Source organism: Corythoichthys intestinalis, chromosome 9, assembly GCF_030265065.1.
Source record: "Corythoichthys intestinalis isolate RoL2023-P3 chromosome 9, ASM3026506v1, whole genome shotgun sequence".
In the NCBI taxonomy this organism is placed as follows: domain Eukaryota; kingdom Metazoa; phylum Chordata; class Actinopteri; order Syngnathiformes; family Syngnathidae; genus Corythoichthys; species Corythoichthys intestinalis.
Window position 1 is genome coordinate 18,183,296 of NC_080403.1, and position 22,285 is coordinate 18,205,580.

A 22,285-nucleotide genomic window follows, 5' to 3' on the forward strand; every position below is an offset into this window, starting at 1 on the left:
TATACCGGCCGCGTCAGTGCTCCGGAGTGACTGTGGACCATCTATGGCGCGCCGGTGTTCGGCCATTCCTTACTACGCGGCGAAACGTACAATGCTCAGGGCGCTTGCGCATGCATTCACACGCATGCGCACATCTGTTAGAGGCGGCGATTACTCACTATTTTTGTTTTTATTTAGTTATTTAGAACCTTTTCACAGCCTCAAAGATACTTTTTGCATGTATTACCCTCTCATACTTTTAACCATTGTGTTTTTTTGTGTTAGCTTTGAAGCAGTTGACCACATTAGTCACAGTAGCGTGTTTAAACCGTCCTTATTTGATATAACTACATTTAAGTATTTTCTGCAGGCATTTTTTTAGTACCTTATTCCTGTATGCATCTAAACAAAACAAGTTTAGAGCGCACGGTAGTACTTTAGGACGTTTCGCCGATGTAGGATATTTTGGCAGAACACCGGTGTTGTTGACGTGCGGGCGCTCCCGTCAGGAGTGACATTTCACGCGGGGCGGCTATTTTTCGGCACAACGCTGGATATTTACAATTAAGTCCGCCAAAACATTGTTACCGACTTGGCTGCTACGAATAACCTCACTTTGACAAAGAACAGCTGAATGAAATTACCGGTAAGAGCGCTGTGCTTCAAACTCGTCCTGTATATGAAAGCCCTCATATGCTGGTGTTGTGTAGTAATGAGCAGACGTGACTTCAGCGGCGCTTGCTAACTTTTTTAATGCGCGCACACACTAGATATCATGAAATGGCAAACTAGATGTGCTACTTCCCATGCCATTGGCTACGTGAGCCCAGAGTGATTATGGGACATGTAGTCCATATACTACATCGATGAATTCTAAACTGTCATTTGTCACATGAGATTAAGAAGGCCAAATCAATCCATACCAGTGCCTATAGATAATGTTGCAAGTATTGTTAATTCAGTACGTGACACAAATGGATTCGGACCATAAATAGGATGTCTTGCTCATGTAGTAAACCTAGCTACTAAGAGAGCTGTACCAATCAACGGTGTGCCCTGCCTCACTTTACAAACAGTAAAGATTGTTCTCAGCACTTTTATGCAATTTTTTTTCATATCAGTAAGAAGTAAGCACATAAATATTATGCACTAAAATGCATGTTTATATGATGGCAATTTAATTTTTGCTCGTTAGCAAAAAAAAAACAAAAAATACAATTGTTTTTTGTTTTTTTACAGAGCATTAAATGTATTGAATCGGATCGAAAATCATGTCGCTCGTATCAAAATTCGTACCGAACCATGACTTAACTGTATCATTGCATCCCTATGGAACACCATTGCAGAAGCTATGACGGGAAAAATTTTTCTAAATGCTGAAGTTGTTAAGTGCATTTTTTTTTTTTTTAAACACATTTTATTTATTCTGTGTTTCTGTGCGGTATAAATATTGTTGTTTTTTACTTAAGAGGTACGGTCTATTGTTTTTAGTTGTGATTTCTTAAAAAGTAGATTTGAATTTAAGAGTAAATATCGCGTTTAAATGGGTGTACTTCATCTATTAATATATACTGTATTCGCACTGTGTTATTGTAAATTGGTTTAAAAAATTGGGGGGGGCGCAATAATATCGCATATCGCAATAATTTATGAGAATAATTATCGCACACTAAAATTTGTTATCGCGACAGGCCTAGCTTTAATATGTATTACTGTTACAATATATGCTTTCTAGCTATGAGTAGTGTTATAAGATCATGATGATTTCATTTACTGAGGGGACACTATGCAGGGAGGGGATCTACCTAATAAGTGCTAGAACAGGAGAAGGAGGGAAGTCAGGAAAGATTTGGGTATGGTTAATACTATTTTTACTACTTGTTCAATGTATTGTTGGTCTGTGTGTCTGACAATGTGATTTCATGCTATTATTCACGATTACATTTTTTAACTCGTTGCCCGTCCCTTGAAAATACTTATTGGTGTCAAGAAATTATGAGAGAGACAAATCTTGACTGTTCAAAACCCTTTAATCATCAGGGAGGAGCCAAGTTTCATAATCATATGAGTATGTTTTTTTCCAGATATAAAAAAAAAAAAAATAAGTATAATGTGCTAGGATTCGTTTGAAATTATATAATAAAATGTTTTCAGGGATTTTAAAATTTTAATGTAAGCAATATTACAAAGGTCCCTCACCACGCTCGTGACTCGAATTATCTGTCTCCATTAAAATATATAAAATCACAATTAATCCTTTCTAGCCATTCTGCTGGCATGCAATAGCATAATACACAAAGAGACAAAAAGGAAACTTGAATCTGAGGTTAAAAAATAGTATTGATAGTCATTTTTTTTTGGCAGAGGATGAAGAATGTATAGCTTGGAATATTGTTATTTTGTGTGTTTGCATCAGTTTTAATGTTTAGGTAATGTGGATAATTAGAATTAGGAAATTGGCTGCCCCTCATTGGCAGCCAATGAGTTCAAGATTTAAAAAAATAAAATCTGTTGCCCTTCCCAAAATAAACACCATTAAACACTTACACACCGATAGTTTGAAACTTTTCAGGTGCCAGATATAACACAGAGTGCCCCTAATTCTATCAAGTGCAGGGCACTCGTCCCATTTTGGATGTGTCAGTGGCGCCGTCCGTATAGATATATTTGACACTACTTCAAGGTCAAAAGCATTAGGGAGGGAGAGAGAGAGGAAGGTTGTCAGGGTGGCAGATGGAGGGAATGCTATCGGCGGCCAGACGAGACTTGCTCACTCACGTCTCTGTGTCGATCAATGGAAACGAAATCAGGGTAGAAGAACAATCCTGTGCTAAAACGTCGGAATGTCATTGGCACACTCAAGACATCTCACGCAATGATTGCAACTTAAGTTGTGTACACACATACCTAGGCCTGTCGCGATAACAAATTTTAGTATGTGATAATTTATCTCATAAATTATTGCGATATGCGATATTATTGCCCCCCCCATTTTTTTTTAAACCAATTCACAATAACACATTGATAATACAGTATATTCAGTATATAGTATATATATTAATATACAGTATATATTAATAGATCAAGTACACCCATTTAAACACGATGAATATGTACTCTTAAATCCAAAAATACTTAAGAAATCACAACTAATAACAATAGACCATGCCTCTTAAGTAAAAGACAACAATATTAATACCGCACAGAAACACAGAATAAATAAAATGTGTTTTTCAAGAAAAAAAAAATGCACTTCATAACTTAAGCATTTAGGCAAATGAAAACTTTTCCCCTCATAGCTTCTGCAATGGTGTTCCATTGGGATGCAACGATATAGTTAAGTCACGGTTCGGTACGATTTTCGATAAGGGGGACACGATTTTCGATCCGATTCAATACAATTAATGCTCTGGAAAAAAATAACAAGTGTATTTTTTGTTTCGGGTTTTTTTTGGGGGGGGGGCTAACGAGCAAAAATTAAATTGCCATCATTTAAACATGCATTTAGTGTATAATATTGATGTGCTTACTTCTTACTGATCTGAAGAAATTTTGTATAAAAGCGCTGAGAACAATCTTTACTGTTTGTAAAGTGAGGCGGGGCACACTATTGATTGCTCCAGCTCTCTTAGCAGCTAGATTTACTACATGAGCAAGACTTCCTATTTGTGCTACGAATCCATCAGTGTCACGTACTGAATTAACAATATTTGCAGCATTATCTATAGTCACTAGGGTTGCCACCTTTCAGAAATAGAAATAAGGGACGCCCCCCTCATGCCCAAAGCCTTACGGGTGAAAAAAAGGGGCATCCCAAAACTCCTAAAACGCATAGAAATGTATCTATTTTAGATGAGAAAACTGTATTGTGCACTATGTGGGCATGGCAGTTTCCTTGCAGCAGATTGGTTGTTTTTTTTTTTTTCAGCAGGTCAGTGAAAACGAAGTTGTGAATATCGTAATTAACATTTGTGTTGTCGGCACTGAATCCGGTCACGTGATCCATGGACAAGCCAAATTTCTTAAGGGAATGTTCCAGGAGAGCTACAATTCCAGCAGCTGACTCGTCTGCATTTTCTATGAAGTCCAGCATTTTGTTGGTGAGCCCAGACTCTGGACTGAAGTACTGGACAGCAAGGGGAAACATCTCCCTGCTCAATTTATTCGAGGCATCGGTCTGTATGGAGAATGGGATGGGTGACGTTAAGATCTTCAGCACATCACCCACTGCCTTTGGACCCAGGACTTGTTTCAACAGTGCCTCTTGCTTTGTTCTTCCCAAAGTCATTTTCTTCACCATTTTGGAATCACATAAAAATCTTCCTCATTGAGCTTGTGTCCACAGTCAGCACTATTGTAGCTCTGGCCACGTTTTACTGTGTGCTATACCTGTGTCACCTCAGCTGCAGTAATTTAGAGGGTTGGAGAGGGATGATGTCAAATTCACTATAAATCAATAAATTGATAGTATATATCCACAGTAGGACTATTTATTCAGTGTTTATTTGCTGTTAATCTATTAGGAATAATTCCAAATAAGGAGCATTAGTTAGCATAAAAAAATAAGATGTTCTTTATGGGTACATAAATTCATTTTATATTGGTTGATAATAAATGCATGTTTAAAAAAAAAAAAAAACATTCTGAAAATAATCAACCAAAGTAGCAACTGAAATAGCCTAGCTATGCTCCTATCAATGCACGATGTATGAAGTAGAGCAGGGCGGTAAACCGAAAATTTACCGTCACCGAAATTTTTCACAATGACCGACGTAATTTTGACCATGTCGGCAAATTCAGTAATTTAATAAAACAAGAAAATATAGTCTTTTCATCCCGCTTTGACTCTGTGTTGTTCGGCTATGTTCATTCCCCTTTAAGAAACCAGACAGTGTGCTTACGTATGGAGTAACGTGGTCAAACAAACAGAAGCCCGGTAGGCTAACGCCAGCGGCTAACACTACAAGTAAACGGGATAGAGTCGGGCTTAAGTTAGCTTCGCCAAACTTTCACGCGACATTAAGTAAACACTTGGCGGGTTCCAGACGGGCTTTAACCCGCTGTCCTCCCTGGTTCTCACGATTTCAGGAGAGGATGCTTTCAGTGCTTTCTTCTGGTAGTCAAGCCAACAGGCTAACGCTAGCGGCTAACAGCGGCTACAAATGAACGTGAAAGAGTCGGATAGCGGCTCTAACCGTGTCGAAACGGCTGAAATCAATGAGTGGACTGGGCACGGACTTCATGTAGCAATTATTATGTCGCGTTATTTGGCATCTCTGAGTGATTTCTCTGAAAGCTTTCATGATGGTAAAGCACTCAGCATAAAGTATAATCCAACTGTGAAGCCTATATATAATATGACAGTTTAATGGCCACAGCTCTTTTTCTGTATGAGTTTGCTTTATTCTGCCATTATAAAACCTTAAATATTTCATTGGCATCAGAGCGATACAGCTTTAATCTGGTTGTCTGTGTGTGTGTGTGTGGGGGGGGTGCATGTATTAAAAAATGTTTCGGGAAAAAAAATAAAATAAAAAACTGAAACCTTGACGTAAACACTTGTGTTGAATAATTATGTCACAGCAGCCATTACCAATAAGTTGTCTGAAGTGTACTGTTAAAGCTGCAAGTCATTTGTGTTAGAATGACATGTTTGCACAGCCGTCATATTGATTTTTATAATGTTGTACATTTTTCAAGTCATACAAGCTGTTATAAATGTTCACACTAGAATTCTTATTGTTTACAAGATTTTTTTTTAATACTTAATGTTTAGACTCCATGTGCAATTGTTAAATTGAAAGCTGGTAAATAAATAGTGATGCACGATAATACATTTTTCAACCGATACCGATAACCGATAATTTCCTCCTCATTCCAACCGATAACCGATAATGTCAAGCCGATAATTCTATTAAAAGATTTATGTAAAATTTTAAAGTACAGTGGTACCTCTACATACGAATTTAATTCGTTCCAGGACCTTGTTTGTAAGTCGAAATGGTCGTATGTCGAGCAGGATTTTCCCATAGGAATACATTATAATTCCATTAATTCGTTCCAAAGCCTAAAAACATACACTAAATTCTTAATAAATACTGCTGGCACTGTTACAAATGGCAATTAAACATAGAAAAACAAATAAGTTATAAATAAATAAGTCAGAATAATATAATAATAAGAAGAATAATTAATAATTATTCCTGTAAATAATGTAACGAATTGGATTCTAATATGGCGGACACTTTTTACTGTCCCTGAACGCACCGCGAAGCTGACGTCATAGTGAGATAGGTCGGTGCGGTAGAGATAATACTTTCGTTTTCTTGAGAGCAGTCAACTGCTTAAGACAATGGGCGTTTTGTGTTGGATAAGTTCTTAAATAAATGATAAAAACGTGACGAAGCTGGCGATTTCCTTGGCAATGTTACCACAATAATAATTGTCACCTTAACTTATAAATAGTGGCGAACGGTGGTCGGAAGAGGACCATGGAGCTGTATTGTTGAGCCAGTTTAGGGACGCGCACCCCAAGCTCATATTTTTCTATAACTTGCATCTTCATTTCAAAGGTAAGCATTACTTTTTTCCTTGTTTCTCCAACTGTATCAACTTTTTTTGAAAACTGTGTTGATTTCTCACACAAGAAAATCCACCGTGCGTTCGTTTGCAGTGCTGTCATGTCGTCGTATTTCGAGCAACTCGTCGGATGTAGAAACAAATGACGGCTCAAATTTTACGTCGGATGTCGAAAAGATCGTGTGTCGAAGTGATCGTATGTAGAGGTACCACTGTATACACAAAAGAAAATATTACTGTGCAAAAATATAATTTATTGCTCTTTTTTTCAACATAAAATATGAACAAGTCGTCAATTCCAACATCTAAATAATGACAGATTGTCTGACATTGTGTAATGGTAAACTTTTGGCAACAATTACTTACAGAGTAAATACCTAATTTGCATAAAAATGCCTTTAAAAGTAAGCCATTCCTAACACATATAACATTAATACACTGCAAAACATACCTCCTTAAAACTAGTCAGTTTTAAGTGTAAATCTATTGGAAATAAGTGAAATTATCTGCCAGCGCTTCAAGTGTATTTCTCTGATTTCTTGGAAGAAAAATAGCTAGCTGAAAATAATCTTAACAGCCTTTAAGCAATACATTATTATACTTCATCCTAACAAAAAAAAAAAAAAAACTTGGAAGAAGAAAAGATTTTGAATAATATTTGTGGCTATAGAATATTATTGTTATTTCATTACAACAGGAATGTGCATATTTAAATTGATAAGTGTTAATAAGTGCCAATAAGTTTTGATTATCTACTGTGACTGTAATTGAGCAGACAAATAAGTTAAATTAATTTGAAAAGTGATTGCTAATGTTATATGCTTTGTTGCACACTGTGAAAATGGTTAACTCAAAAGAGCGAGATATCATGTACCCATCCTGCAGCGCTTTGTTTACATTTGCGGCACTCACGACATTTGGTTTACAGCAGCTAAACTGATACACGGCAGTACTATTTGGATGGAGTTGGAGCTCGCATCTCCGTGCGTGTTGTTTTGTGCCTGAGTTTTGTTAAGCCGAAAATAAAGGCAGCGTTACAAAGTCATCTGACCGCTCGTCATTTTACATACTGAATGCATTATTGACTGGCTGACTTAGTTTTCTCCATGTTTAAATTATCATGTAACCACTGTGCCGTCATGATAAGCTTGCTTACTGGACATCACTTTTCCAAATGTACGTGGTGAAAATGTGATTGTCATGTTTTTCATGAAGAATGGTGGTCGTATAAACTGCATTATTTTTTTATCCAGGGCTTTGGCTCTCGGGTCATTTCGGTAAAAATAAAAATCGTGTCTCGTCTCGGCGGCGGCTACGTTCGTACCGGATAATCCGCCCGCACCGGCCGGTTCGCCGCGGCCGAAGGCCTGGCTCTGCTCGCACGCCGTGAGGGAACGCTCAAGAAACCGGGGTGTTCGCCGGAGGTCCTGAAGCCGGGGAACCGGGCTCTGCCCGCCCCGCCAACGGCGAGGCGGCGGCCTGCCGGACCGGCCAGAGCGGCAGGCTCCGTCGGAAGACGGCGACTTGCCGACAATCGGTCTCCAGTCGTGCCGGTGTTTAGCCTTAGATGCGAGTTTACCACCCGCCTTGGGCTGCTTTCCCAAACAACCCGACTCTGTATCGTCACAAGCCCCGTAGTTTAACTTAGTGTTTACAATAGCTTTAGCATTCCCGCTAGCAGCAGCCTCGTATTCGTTCCAAAAATCTTTGTGATGCAGTTTTAAGTGGATGCTGGGTTAGTGGTTTTGAATGAGGACGCTTTCTTTCGGCCTCGTGGAACTTCTGCACTACATGTTTCGCAGATGGCGAGAGCGTCGTTTTTTTAGTAACAGCCGCCATAATATTCAACTATTTCTTGTCGTGTAACTCCGCCTCCTCAACCCCTCCTCCCTCAGGGGCTTCAGAGAGGGCAGGGGTTGAGGAGGCGGCGTGCTGAATTCTTCAGTTGTGTACATTTGGAGGCTAAATCAAGTATATAATTATCGGATTGCATTATCGGTTGATTTTTTTTATTATCTGGATTATCTGTGTGACGTCATAATTGCCATTATCGGCCGGTAATTATCGGCGACCGATATTATCGTGTATCTTTATAAATAAATTTAACGAGAAACGGTTAATTTGTATTCCATGCATTGATTCAAATTTTCTAATTATATAACAGTCCGCTTGGGCGAATTTATCGTCATTTATCGTTATCGAGGTAAATCTGCTCAATTTATGGTGATATGTACTTAAGGCCATATCGCTCAGCCCTAGTATGAAGGTAAATATAAATATAGCCTATATGTTATCCATGTACAAGAGCATAATAACATACCAAATCAAACTCAGGGGATGTTTCAGGTACAATGAATTGGGACTCTTCTGTGCTCTTCTGGGATCTTATATTCCGTTTGTGGAGGTCTCCTGCAGCATGCTGTTTTACACCGCCGTGAGAAGCTGCAAAAACTTTCCTGCCTGCCTTGCAGTCCGCTTTATAATCATCATCAGTGACTCTATCGAGCCACGGGTTCCCCTCTTCCCACTCCTGTCTATTTTTTGGAGACGTTTCCCCTTTTGAAGATGAGGTGGTGTGTCCTGAGCTTCTGCTGTTGAAGAAGACATTTTTGTTTTGAAAATGCGCGGGGCGGTGCACTGAGCAGAGCGAGCGAGGTAACTAGGCAACGAACCCGGAAGTGGAGTGCAGTGCAAGGCAGACAGCAGCGGGCAGGCAGATAACTATCTTGCTGTCTTTAATATCTCCTGCCCTTTTTGTTCATTATTGTTGGCTCAGTGGTCACTCATGAGAGCAGGTGTGTGTTTGTGTGTGACAGACGTGCATGGGCTGGGTGCACCGCCGCCCGCCACTCTCCGCCACCGGAGCCGCGGGTTGCGCGGGGTCGCCCCATGGCACAATTGTGAAATACGGAATAAACTGCGTTCCGTATTGGCTCAATACGGAACACAACTTTAATTCCTAATTACGGAACGATTCCGTATTTCAAGGTACGGGGGGCAAGCCTAATAGTCACTGGTATGGATTGATTTGGCCTTCTTAACTTCCATTCAGTCATGGCGGTTTATAATTCATCGATGTAGTATATGGACTACGTGTCCCATAATCATTCTGGGCTCACGAAGCCAATGGCATGGGACGTAGCACATCTAATTTGCTATTTCATGATATCTATTGTGTGCGCGTATTAAAAAAGTTAGCAAACGCCACTGAAGTCACGTCTACTCATTACTGCACAACATCAGCATATGACAATCGACTTTCGTAAACAGGATGAGTTTGAAGCACAGCGCTCTTAATTTGCCACTCAATGTTCATCATGACCTGTCCGTTGTCAAAGCGAGGTTGTTTGTAGCAGCCAAGTCGGTAACAATGTTTTGGCGGACTTCGTTAGAAATATCCAGTGTTGTGCCGAAAAATAGCTGCCCCGCGTGAAATGTCACCCCTGACGGGAGCGCCCACACGTCAACAACACCGGCACGCCGGAGATGGTCTGCAGTCATTCCGGAGCACTGATGCAGCCGGTATACGTTGAACAATAGGATATAATGGGAACGATTGGCTCCGGCACTATTTTTTGCCGAACCTGGAACGAAGATGCATTTTGCGCATTTGGTAACAAGGAATCCGAACTTTTAACAACACGTCTGCTGCACGTGCACGCGAGGCGATAAATTGCGGCGGGAAAATTACCGCCTTCATTTTTATTTATCGTGTGATAAATGGAATAATTGCATATTGCAACAGGCTTATACATACCAACAATCAGCACAAATTTAAACATGTTAACTCCCTTACAATCAAAGCTAACAAAGCCCTGTTTGTCAGATGTTTTTGAAAGATTATCTTGAGCGAGAATTTTTTTTTTTTTTTTTTTTTTTACATTAGTTACTTTTGACTGTCAGTTAGACCCATGAGAAGAAAATTCATCTTAAGACACCCAACACTGCAGGATAATCACCTATGATAATTATATTTTGCAAACATCCAATAATCTGATTTTAACATTCATGATATCCAGTTTGGATTTTTTTTGTCAAGCAGATTCATCTGGAGAAAAAATACTAATTACATACCACTACACTTACCACTCCATCCAAAAATGTGATTTTTTACATTCACGTTAGTTAGTTCTGAATCTATTTCAAGAAGATCCGTCAGGAGAAAAAAATATTTGTCCACCCTACACCAATGGATAATCATCCAAAAAACATTAAATTATCTGGTTTTATTATTCACGACACACCACATCACTGGATAATCGCTCAGGCTAATCATTTCCTAAAATCCAATAACCTGGTTTTGACATTGACTACTACTGTTTGTAGAGCTCATCCAGGAGAAAAATTACTTTGACCACACCCCAAACAATAAGATAATTGATCAGGATAATAATTTCCAAATATCCAATAATCCCATTTTAATATTCACGATAGTTAACATTCACGACAGTCAGTTTGTTGACCAGATCTGTAAGACACCAAAGGTAAATCACTCAGGATTATCATTTCCAAATATATAATAGTTTTTTGATGTTGACTTTGAATATCGTAAAATTATTCAAACTTGCCGCGATTTGTAGTACGAATTACACTGCTTTCATGTCTTTGCAGGAGCATGTTACAATGCCCTGATGAACCATCAAAATTGACAATAACATGCAGCTGGTGCCGAATGAAAGCAAAATGAGAGAAAAAAGTTTTTCAAGTAAAGCGTGCTGAGAAATTAAGACTAGACGCTTCCCCAAAAGCACTTTGTGCCGGATCCGGCCTCAGCTTGCAAGATCCACATAGCAATCACGCCCGCGGAACATCAGCGCGCCAAATGTGGACGGGATCATTAATCTGACAGTCCAAATGATAGGGCATGCACTGTTCCAGGGCAGACTATTCAGACTGGTCGTGCTCAAAAATCGAAATTTAAGAGTCACGTGTGATGTCACAGCAGCGCGCACCCTGACGGCGGGCATCTGTGCTGCAACACCAAACATGAGAACACACAGGAGTCAGGACACAGCATCTAGGCGGACTGTAAATTTTTACTGTAAGTGCTTTTTTCAAAGTCATAATCGTGTTTTGAAGTCAATGCTTGAGTGTTAAACAAGTTATTTAATCGTGCGTTAACATTACCCGGATAGCAAAATAAAACTGGAGCAAACATGGGCCAGATGTACAGTAGATTTTGGCCCAATCTCGTAAAACGATCCGCCTCAGTGTGTTTTTGAATAATGTGCCAAACTCAGTATGGACTCTTTGCCAGATCCGCAAACAGTTTGGCCCAGAACTGGTCCAAAGTAGCAGAAAACACGCTGATGCATGGCCTGGATATGGCAAACATGTTACCCAATCTGGTCCAGCCCCGATCAAAGATCAAGTTCAAAAAAAGTATTTATACGCTACATTTATGCTGTATACTGTATGTTTCAATGTTGGAACACTGTTAGGGCCCCTGCCCCCAGAGGCCCCCCTCCTCCTTGTGTGTGTGTCCCTTCCTTGATTGCAGGATTGGACAGATAGGTGAGCCTGGGACCTGGTGCCTGTGATCATCGTCAGCATCTTACTAAGACCAGTCCTTGGCCTCACATCAGTGCCAGAACAACAACTCAACTCCACCAGTTTGTGACACCAGCTTTCAGCTAACAAAGAATCTTGTAATCTCGATACTGAGCTCTTTTTTTCCTCCTTAGATACTGTACTGCTTGCCTGCCTGGTCGTTCACCTGTTCTATGACCCAACTGCCCACCAGATTTTTCGGACACGATCCGCTAGTCCATCTAACCTTCAATAAACTACTGTTACCATTGCCAGTTTGCCTCCCGTCTCTGTGCTTGGGTCCCCCATTACCCTACAACCTTAAATGGGTCATTTTTATTTTGGAATTGCTTGTTCCAAATGAAATAATATTTTTTTTCCAGGCCATATATTGTGGTTTGTCCACTCCAGTTATATTTTGTTATCTGGGAATCTGGACTACATCTGGCCCAGTGCTGGACCAGATTGGGTAACGTGTGCTATATCAGGGCCGTACAATAATGTCATGTCAGCAACTCTGGACCAGTTCTGGCACAATACTGTTCACTGATCCGGCAAGTGAATCTATACTGAGACAAAAAAGACACTGGGGCAGATCTGTTACACAAAATTGGGCCGATATTTGCTGTACATCTGGCCCGAGTCCACTCCAGTTATATTTTGCCATCTGGGTTAACATAACTTAAATTGTTCAATTATATCAGGTTTTACAAAGGCAAAAGGTATTCGAATGCCTAGTCATGGACACAAAATGAAAGCCCGCCACCTCAACACAAAGAAATGAGGTAACAAAACTTGAGCTACGTTAATCTGAAATGTCATTCAATGTAGAAGCCTCTCTCTGAAACACATTGATTCATTTGCAGAGAGTGCGAGAGACCGCTGTTTGCACTCGACCGCATGGGAAGGCTTGCTTGTATTCTTATTCTAATCTTCCAACGTTAATGGGAATTTGGAAGAGCCTTTCAACTCTTTATGTGTTATGACCGTAATTTAGCTGCTGCAAAGCAGAGACGCAGAGATGAAAAACATGTTTGTTTACCGCAAAGCCAACAGCTCATTGCGATCGATTTGATATGAAATCTTCATTTTAAAGAAGGCATCACAGCATTATAGAGTTGTACTAAAATATCTTTGCGAGGCTGTGAAACCTAAGGAAGGCGGAGGTTATGTATTCTGTTAGAAGGATAATTAAAGAACAAATTAAAGGATTAGTATCAAACTTGCAGGACATGTTTGTAATATGAAACACAGGAGGTGAATAAATTTGGGGGTAATGAGGTCAAAGGTCACAGAGGTCAGAAAAGGAATTTCGCAATAACTGGATAACGGATTAGTGTATTTAATTCAAATTTACAGGGCAGGTGATATGATGACAGGAGAAAGATTCAAATGTCGGAAAGGCGATGCTTTGAATTTGGCTGCTAAGGCGGAAGTCTGCTCTTGAGTGCTGCACTAGTTTATACCACCTTTCTTTGACATTTGTAGAATACACTACAGAGTTAAAACACTCATTAATTTGAACATAAAACAGCTCTGTTATAATGAATCACTCACTTTTAAGGCTCTAGGGAGCTCGCGTTCATTTTTCGTCTGTCTTTTTTTCCTCTCATTGATTCCTGTACAAAGTTAATCTTAAAAAAATTGACACAATCTTTACCTTCAATTGCTCCTGTTCTATTAGAGTGTATTCTTGAAATACTTTATGGTTTAGGTTAATGGTTTGGGCATCGAGCATCGATGGGATCCGATGCTCCCGGAACCGTCCAAATTTTTACATTTCTATTCCATATTTTGGTGCCCTGACCGGCGATTGGAAAAAAAATAGCTGCCAAACACCTCTAAAAAGAAGCCACATGAACCGTGTGTTCGTTCACTGCAACTTGGTGTCAACCATGGACACAGTGCGGCGGCACTCAAAAGTTTGCCTCAACTTCACAAAGAAAAATGACTAGTCCACTCAGTGCAACATTTGCAACACAGATATAGCATCAAAACTTTTCTTTTATCCCAGGCAATGGTAGGTGTTTTATTTACCTGACATGTTTCGGCGAACACGTCCGCCTTCATCAGAGGACGAAGAGGACGAGGTAAATAAACCACCTACTATTGCCTGGGATAGAAGAAAAGTTTTGACCAATTTATGAGTGCAGGCAAAATGAACTTAATACAACAGATATATCATGCAAAGGTGGCTGCACGACCAATATGATTAAACACCTCCGGCTTCATGGAATACAAGTGCCAAGTAGTGTGGAGCTGAGAGCCGCATATTTGACACGGTACGCCAGTCCTCTTAACCAGTCAGAACCAGGTAGGTAAAACAATAAATTACGTCTGTCTTCTGCTGCCCCCGCGACCCGATCCCCGGATTAAGCGGTTGAAATGGATGGATGGAATACTACGACAACAAATTGTATTATTACATCGTGCTGATGTAGCTATATAAGCAGCTACGTACTTTATGTAGCGTGTTCAGTGTTGCTGCCTCCATTAAAATCAACAGTATTAAAAGCATTTTTTGTTTTACGATCGGTTTTGCAAATAAGGAAATCCCTATTATTTTGCCTCATCTACATCAAATTATAATGAATAGGAGAATTTATACTAATGCTTCGTCGTAGCTCCTAGCTAAGGTACATGTATGTAAAGTGCGTAGCGGCTCACAGCTACCTTACCCCTATGTAATATTTGCAACTTTTTCTCGCTTTCTCATATTTATGCATTCAGGCTTCATCTACACCCAGTGAACATGTGTTCTCACCTACAGGAGACATAATCTGTCCAGAATGCTCAGGCTTACTGCCTGAGAAGGCAGTTAAGATCATTTTCTGTTTCTGTTTCTGATTTTATACTGTACCTGCTGCTAATCTGGACTGGGTTTTACAAGTTGTTTTTTTATCTGTTTCATATTCTGCACCAGGTTAGTGCGAGCTCAGTAACATGTAAAAATGCCAGCAGCATAAGACACTCTTGAACATAGGCAAAAGAATATGCGTAATTGTTTTCTCCGTGAGCTTTTGGAAAAATAAACATCTTTGTGAAAGTGCACTTCTTTGGAAAGAAACTTCATCATATTAAAGTTCAAAGACTGATATTTATATACAATTTAAAAATAGCCCTCTGAGATATTCATAGTTATTTGAAAGTTCTTATAATTAAAAAATAATCGAGGAGCTAATAAAATAATATAAACTATGCCATTTTTTTTTACCCTGCCTATTAAAAGAATCGGAATCGAGAATCGATTGGAACCGGAAAGAAACCTGGAATCGGATCCTTTCAAATTCAAACGATGCCCAACCTTTTTTATGGTTTATGTTTTGGTAATTGAAATAAAAGTTGTTTTTCAAAGTATCTAAAGTAGAAATCTTAAGAGTCTGCATCGGTGAATTATAACTTAAAATATTGCCACTGTGAAAAATTGTGGGTAACATCTCCTTTTGTAGAGGTTAGTCAGAAGTGGAACTGCAATCAACCATGATTTCAATAATTGATTAACTCATTGGCTGCCACTGACGGTGCTAAACATCCAATCCATTTTGATGGGGAGAGGCTGGCAGTGAATGATTGCTGCGACCCAGGGGTAAAAGTGGCTAGAATTTCTTGCCGGAACGCCCTGACATGGAGGTCACAGAGCCAGATTTTTTTATTTTATTTTTCTGAGGGGTGGGGGTTTAAATCTCCAAACACCACTAAAATGCAGAGAAAACTGCTTTGCGCAAATTTATACCGATAACATATACACACACAAAAACAGGCTTTACACGTGCATTAGGCTACTGCCTTACACATACTATCACAAGGCAAACATGAGAAACCGATTTTCATTCAAATTTTTTTTTTTTTTTTAATGATTTGCAAAATAATAGTTAACACACAGCAGTAACCACAACCATCATCTTTCATTTTTATTTTCCCTCATTATCTCACATCTAAATGCAAAACCTAAATCTTAACTACTTAAGAACGTAGGATGTACATTAAAACTGAAAATAATGAAGACATTTATTTACTTTTTTAAGTAACTAAATACAAATGACTTACATTATGCACAGTGAAATGCAATACACTTTGAAGAACACACATTGTCTGTTTTAAATTATAAGGAAATAAATAATTAGCCAAACATAAACAAAAATAAGTGTAAAGTGCACATAGACATGAAAGATGTTCTGAACCTCCCCATCAAAACAAATAAAATAAAATTACATTAAATAAATAAGCCTCTTCAAATCTTTTCTTTCTCTTAAATATCTGATCAATTTTCTGTTGCATTGCCCATTTATATCGCATTAATTCGACAAGCTTGTTCATTTTTTTTATTTTTTTGCTGTTCCAGAAACATGTGCATTCTAACTTATCAGAGCTAACTATCTTTGCTGATCACATGTCAGTATTTCAGCCAACTGAACGGACAACTGAGTTCATGCGCACATCGACACGACTGCCCATACCTTGTTTCGTCAAACTCCGGTAACTGCTACAGCTGAAGAGAGCTCTGTGCCGTCCGTGGAATAAATAAATACCGTAATAAATATCGGTGGAAACAAATGACGCTACACAAACACTAAATTTATTATGCTTGTTGTTAAACACTTGTGTGTGCAAATCTGACATTAGTAGATTGTTTTCTTCTTGGAGATGACTGTGCGGCAGCCAGGCAGATTATTTTTAGCATAGGGTTTTGACAGTTGTCGTCATTTTTCGTAATCAAAGCACCGTTCCGTAGGCCTGTCGCGATAACAAATTTTAGTAGGCGATATATTGTCTCATAAATAATTGCGATATGCGATATTATTGTCTTTTTTTTTTTAACCTATTCAACCACGAATATAGAGACAATACCTCCTAATAAATCACCTATTGAAATGCAATAAATTGTTATTCTTAAATTAAACACATACTATATTAAAATTTATAAAGATTAAATAAAACACACAATGAATAATAAGTCATTTTAAAGCTAGTTAGATGCAGAATATGAAATATCCGAGAAATCCACTGTAATTTTTGTTGTCTGCCAATTAGAGCCCAATAAAAGTGTTAATTTGATCCAAAATGACTGTCATCTTGTCCTGCAAAGTGCACATGCAACACATTTGAAGCCAAATTATTATCATTTATTACATCATATTATCATTGCCAATCAGATTTTTCATAATGTGTGTCATTTTGAATTTATTCTTAGTGTAAAATCTGAAGTATATGCGATTGCCTCCAGAAATCTAAATATGACATGCTTTTATTTTGAAAAGTTCACAGGAAGTATGTTTGCTAAGCCAGTAACCGTAAGCTATACATTCAGTAAAAAGAAAAACAAAATACACTTCTCTTTCGTTATGCATCTTTTATCAGTCATTCTTTAATCCAGCGACTTTTCATGTTTGATGAGCCACCTTTTCACCGCAATTTTGCGTTGTGGAGAAGATCAGCAATGTTTTATAGCAGACTAAAGTGGTTAGTACGTTGTCTTTTTCCATTAGCCTCAATGTAGCTATGCTAATGTTTGACATATTAATATAGAAGTGTTTCCTTTTTTTGTAAGTCTGAACTTTAATACCACGACATGTTGATGGCCAATAAAGATATGTGAAAACTACTGGAAGCCGATATGTAATCAACACGCACGTGTGCCGAGTGCACGCAGCACATGCATGCACATATGTATGCACGCACGAACGCGGCAATAAATTGCAGCCGGGAAAATTACCGCCCTAATTTTTATTTACCGTGCGATATTTTGACTTATTCAATATTGCGACAGGCTTACCGTTCCGCCCCGTTCCAGCGCTGAATTTCTTACCGAAACAGCGTTCCGGACCGTTCTGGCCCACTTTCACCCCTGCCGCTAACCCTCCCATTCAAAAAAGATTAGACGCTCAGTGTTGTCAATGGCACTGAAAGATGAGCATTCATAGGCAGTCATGAATTAGCAATGAGTTACCTGTAATTATTTTCTGAGTAATTGATTAATTGTATTTCTTTAATGCTTTAATGCCCAAGCTTTTATTGGAAAACAGGACAATCTTTTGAATATTGCATAATATTGATTAACATGTTTAACTTAACTTGTTTCTGATGACATTATTGGTTTGACTCTAAACATTTAATCAATTAACAAAATACAATTGATTGATTATCAATAAATCCATTATCGTTTGCACCTTCTAGGAGTAACCTACGCCTAAGGTCGGTTGAAGGCCGTATCAAGGGACAATAAGCGGATTTTAACGGGGGGCCAGCCCCCCTCGGTGGCCAAAAAGTGTCATTGCATGTAACTGACTTTCCTATATTATAAGCTGTAAAGCAATAAAACTGCTACAAAAGGTAATGAAATGAATATATTTTGATAATGGGTCAAAATTATTTTTCAAACAGATCATGTGACTAGCACCTTAGACGGTCATTTTCTTTGCATAAAATTTTCAAAAAAATGAAAAAAAAAAATATTAGGGGAGGGCAGTTTTATTTTTCAAATTATTTTTTTCTTAGATTGAATTTTTTTTTTTTTTTTTTTTTTTTCAATTGAAGAAATTTTTTTTTAGATTGAATGATTTAGACACAAATGTCCTACCCATAATATTGGCCCAAACACAAAAAGAATTGCTTCAATCAAAGAAAACGTTTTTGATGAAAAATTAAGTGTTCAAATACAAATTTTTCGATCTCAAATATTCTTTCGCATTCAAAAAGTTTTTCTATGATTGAAATTTTTCTTTTTTTGATTGAAGTGATTTTCTTTTTGAAAATACACATTTTTTGAAGCAATTTATTTTTTGATTGAATAATAAAGACAAAAATGTCCTAGACAAAATGTGGCCTATACACAAATCAACATTACTTCAATCAATCAAAAAATAGAAAAAAAAAAAAGACTTCAATCATAAAAAGAAGAAAAAATAGCTTTCACATGCTTTTCTTGAGCTTTTGAGTTTCAAATTTATTTTTGCATTCAAACACTTTTTTTTATTGAAATGAGTTTTTTTGGGTTGAAAATATATATTTTGATTGAAGCAACTTTTTTTTAATTGAAGCAACTTTTTTTGAACGAATAATAAAGACACAAATCTACCTCTATATGGCTCCCCGCCCAGGGGATACAATTTTTGACTGGGGTAACTACATTGGCATGACACCGGCGGGCGTACCATATTCACAGAGGCGTAGCGTCCCATTAGGCATACGCAGGCAATTGCCTAGGGCCCCCAGCCGCAGGGGCCCCCAGAGGGCCAACAGATTTGGCACACAAAGATTTAGCACACTCAGCTTCACCGCGCTATCGTAGCTACAAGTATTGGGAGTGATTCAATACCATGGAATTATTTGGAAAGGTAATTTAACAATTCTGTTATCAGTCCCAAACAGCATACATGTTTAAACAAGATCAATCAGTTTTAACTCTGCATGTATGTGCTAAGAGTGTGTCACCAAGAACTTTATGAAAAGTCCTTGCTATTATATTTTATGTTGGTTTTCACAGGCCACCTCATTATTCATGTGACTACTTAAAGAAATGGTGACTTTTCCAAGAAAGTCTATTAATGGGTCTATCGTATTCCTCGTTGAATACTCTATAAGAAAAATATAACATATGCATCTAAAATAACCCTAAACGATTTTATTAGCAATTTTAATACTCCTTTTAGCAAGGTTCCTTGCGTATGCGATATGCCGCTGCATACGTTCCCATAGCAACCAGTCCTGTTAATGTCCTACGTCACAAGCGCTGCATATTCTGAGAACGAGAATAGGCGTAAGCGTAAGGTGCGCATTTCGAGCAGAGGACGGCCACCCCACCTGTTAGAAGATTAATCTGTGCGTCCATGAACGAATGTAAGTATCTCCTCTTCATGCCATAAAGTTCTTATGATAAGTTAGAGCCGTTATCAGCGCGACCGTTTCGTGTTTTTCCTGTTACGTCGGCTGGTTGATCCCACTCGTTCTCGCTGCTTCGAGGAGAGCGTTCTTTACATTATATTCGCATTGCACATTTGCTTTAAGAGGGAAGGTGTTAGTTTAGCATCTTAAAATGATGTTGTACATCCATATGAGTGTAAAGTGCTTAGTTTTCGCCACTTTTATGGCCAAGATGACCGCACGCAGCGCGCACTCGAACCCCCCCCCCACCTTCGTGTTCATTTACTGCACAAATATGTATGTATTAATGCAATTGTGGGGGGGGGGGGCACTTTGGGTGTAAAAAGCGCTTTATGAGAGCGAGGCGTTATTAGACTTTTATTAAATATGCTATTGCTCCAAGTCCAACTGTCCCCCTTACTTGCACATGCTCAAAGGGCCCCATGTTGCCTGTTGCCTGGGGCCCCCGGGGACCCTTGCTACGCCTCTGCATATTCATGACGATCTTGGCGAAAAGTATTGCCAAAGCAGCCTAATGTAGAATTCCCCTCAAGAATGATGGGAAACAAAAACACTCATTGCCAACTTATTATTATAAATATTCATTCATTCATTCTTGTAAGTTAATTTTATTGCTGACACTACGTTTCGGGGTCATCAACATTTGTGTCGCCCCTGCCCCAAAAGTCTAACTCCGCCTATGCAAGGGACCTATCCATAAATTGTTTCGTGGCCCAAAAGGAGGTCAGTGGCTGCTCAGACTAAATATTGTCTTATTCAATCATCATGAGGAAATATTTCAATGTTTTGAATTGAAAGCACAGTCTTGAACTCAAAAGTTCAGCCACCATTGCAATTACAATAATAATTATTTTTATAGTAATGAAAAAACACGTGTTTGCTTATTGTGAAACAGAAAGCAATAACATGCCCATGCTATGCTCCTTCAGCAGCAATAAAAGAAGCCATGGGGGGATCATTTGACATTTTAAATGTGATATTCCCGCCTCCAGACGGTGACCTTTTTGTGGCCATTCCACATTCAAGTCACACATCTGTCTGTGCTAGCATGTAGCCTGTAGCTGTGCGGGTCTCCTACCTTTCAGCACCACCACCGTGGACGTCGCCTCGGCCGGCGATTGTACCACTCCGACCACAGCTGCATCACTCTCGGCCTCGACTGAGGCCGGAGGCTCGTCGCCCTCGAAGAGCTGGTTCACTTCCCCCTGGATGTCAACGGGGAGCCCGTCGCCGTCGCTCTTGGATACAGTGAACCTCTGGCTCATGGCTGAGAACGCGACGCGGGGGTCTGGAGGGGAGAGAGGGAGGGGGAGGCTTTTTCCACTCCGAACCAAAGCGCTCCTCGCTCGGCTTGGCTGTGCGGGGACCCCTCGGTGTGTGAGTGACAGGCGGCCGGGTGAAGGTTCGGTCCTGGTCAGAGAAGATGTACAGTGGACCGAGTCATCAACCGGTGTCTACTCGCTGACTGGCAAGGCATCCGGGTCCTAATGCCGATAAATTAAAAAGCATTAAGACACCAATAGATGATGTTATGTGTCGCAGAGAACAAAATTATTGGAGCGCACGGAAAATAACGTGATTTGATGACGCTAATTAATGCATGGGGACCAATTTTTTAACATGCTTTAACGAACACTTGACGTTGCGAGGTCGGCGTTGCTTGGCAACCACAGCCAAAGGTGGCGAGACACTTAATTAGGGATACGTTACCAATTAAAATTGAAGTAAACTTATTGCATTGCCTTTTAATCCTATTTTTTCAAATGACTGATCATTATTCTTGTATATGTATGTATATAGATATATATTTTGTTTTCATTGTGAAAATATATAACATTGTTCTTGAATCAGTCTACTTACATTGTTTTTACGTATAAAGTACACTAGAGGGAGCTATTATTCCAAACATCACATCTGTCTGGCGTACTTGATCGTCTGACGTAACCGTAGTGTGGTGGAACTTTGACGTTCCGAGACGGAAGGGTGGCAGCGATTCCAGTCAAAAATGGATTGGACGTCTGTCGCCGTCAATTGCGTTCAATTAGTTAATTTATGAAAGTTTTTAAAACCCTTAGAGCAGAATAAAGGTTCTTAATCTTTTTCATTACTTTCTGTGTTATGAAGTGGTGATTTGACAAATATATTGTAAAATAAAATATAAAACCAGCTTATTTTTAGAGCAACTCTTGCTCGTTTATCGCCGTCAATGACAGTCAATGAGGTAACAAATTAAAGATGATACACAATCCATGAACTGCAACGCATTGATAATGACTTTCATACATTTTTGGAATGCAACTGCATAACATATTTTTAT

The 22,285-nt window shown here is 39.0% G+C and overlaps 1 protein-coding gene across 2 annotated transcripts in view; it reads right to left on the reverse strand.

The window, feature by feature from the left end:
- Positions 1-21,404, reverse strand: part of slc12a5a (solute carrier family 12 member 5a) — a 256,090-nt gene extending 234,686 nt beyond the window's left edge. For both annotated transcript variants that reach the window (XM_057846906.1, XM_057846905.1), the window contains exon 1: positions 21,047-21,404. In XM_057846906.1, the coding sequence (XP_057702889.1) occupies positions 21,047-21,233 (187 nt within the window). In that variant the 5' untranslated portion in view covers positions 21,234-21,404. The remainder of the gene's footprint in view (positions 1-21,046) is intronic.
- Positions 21,405-22,285: the final 881 nt, after the last annotated feature.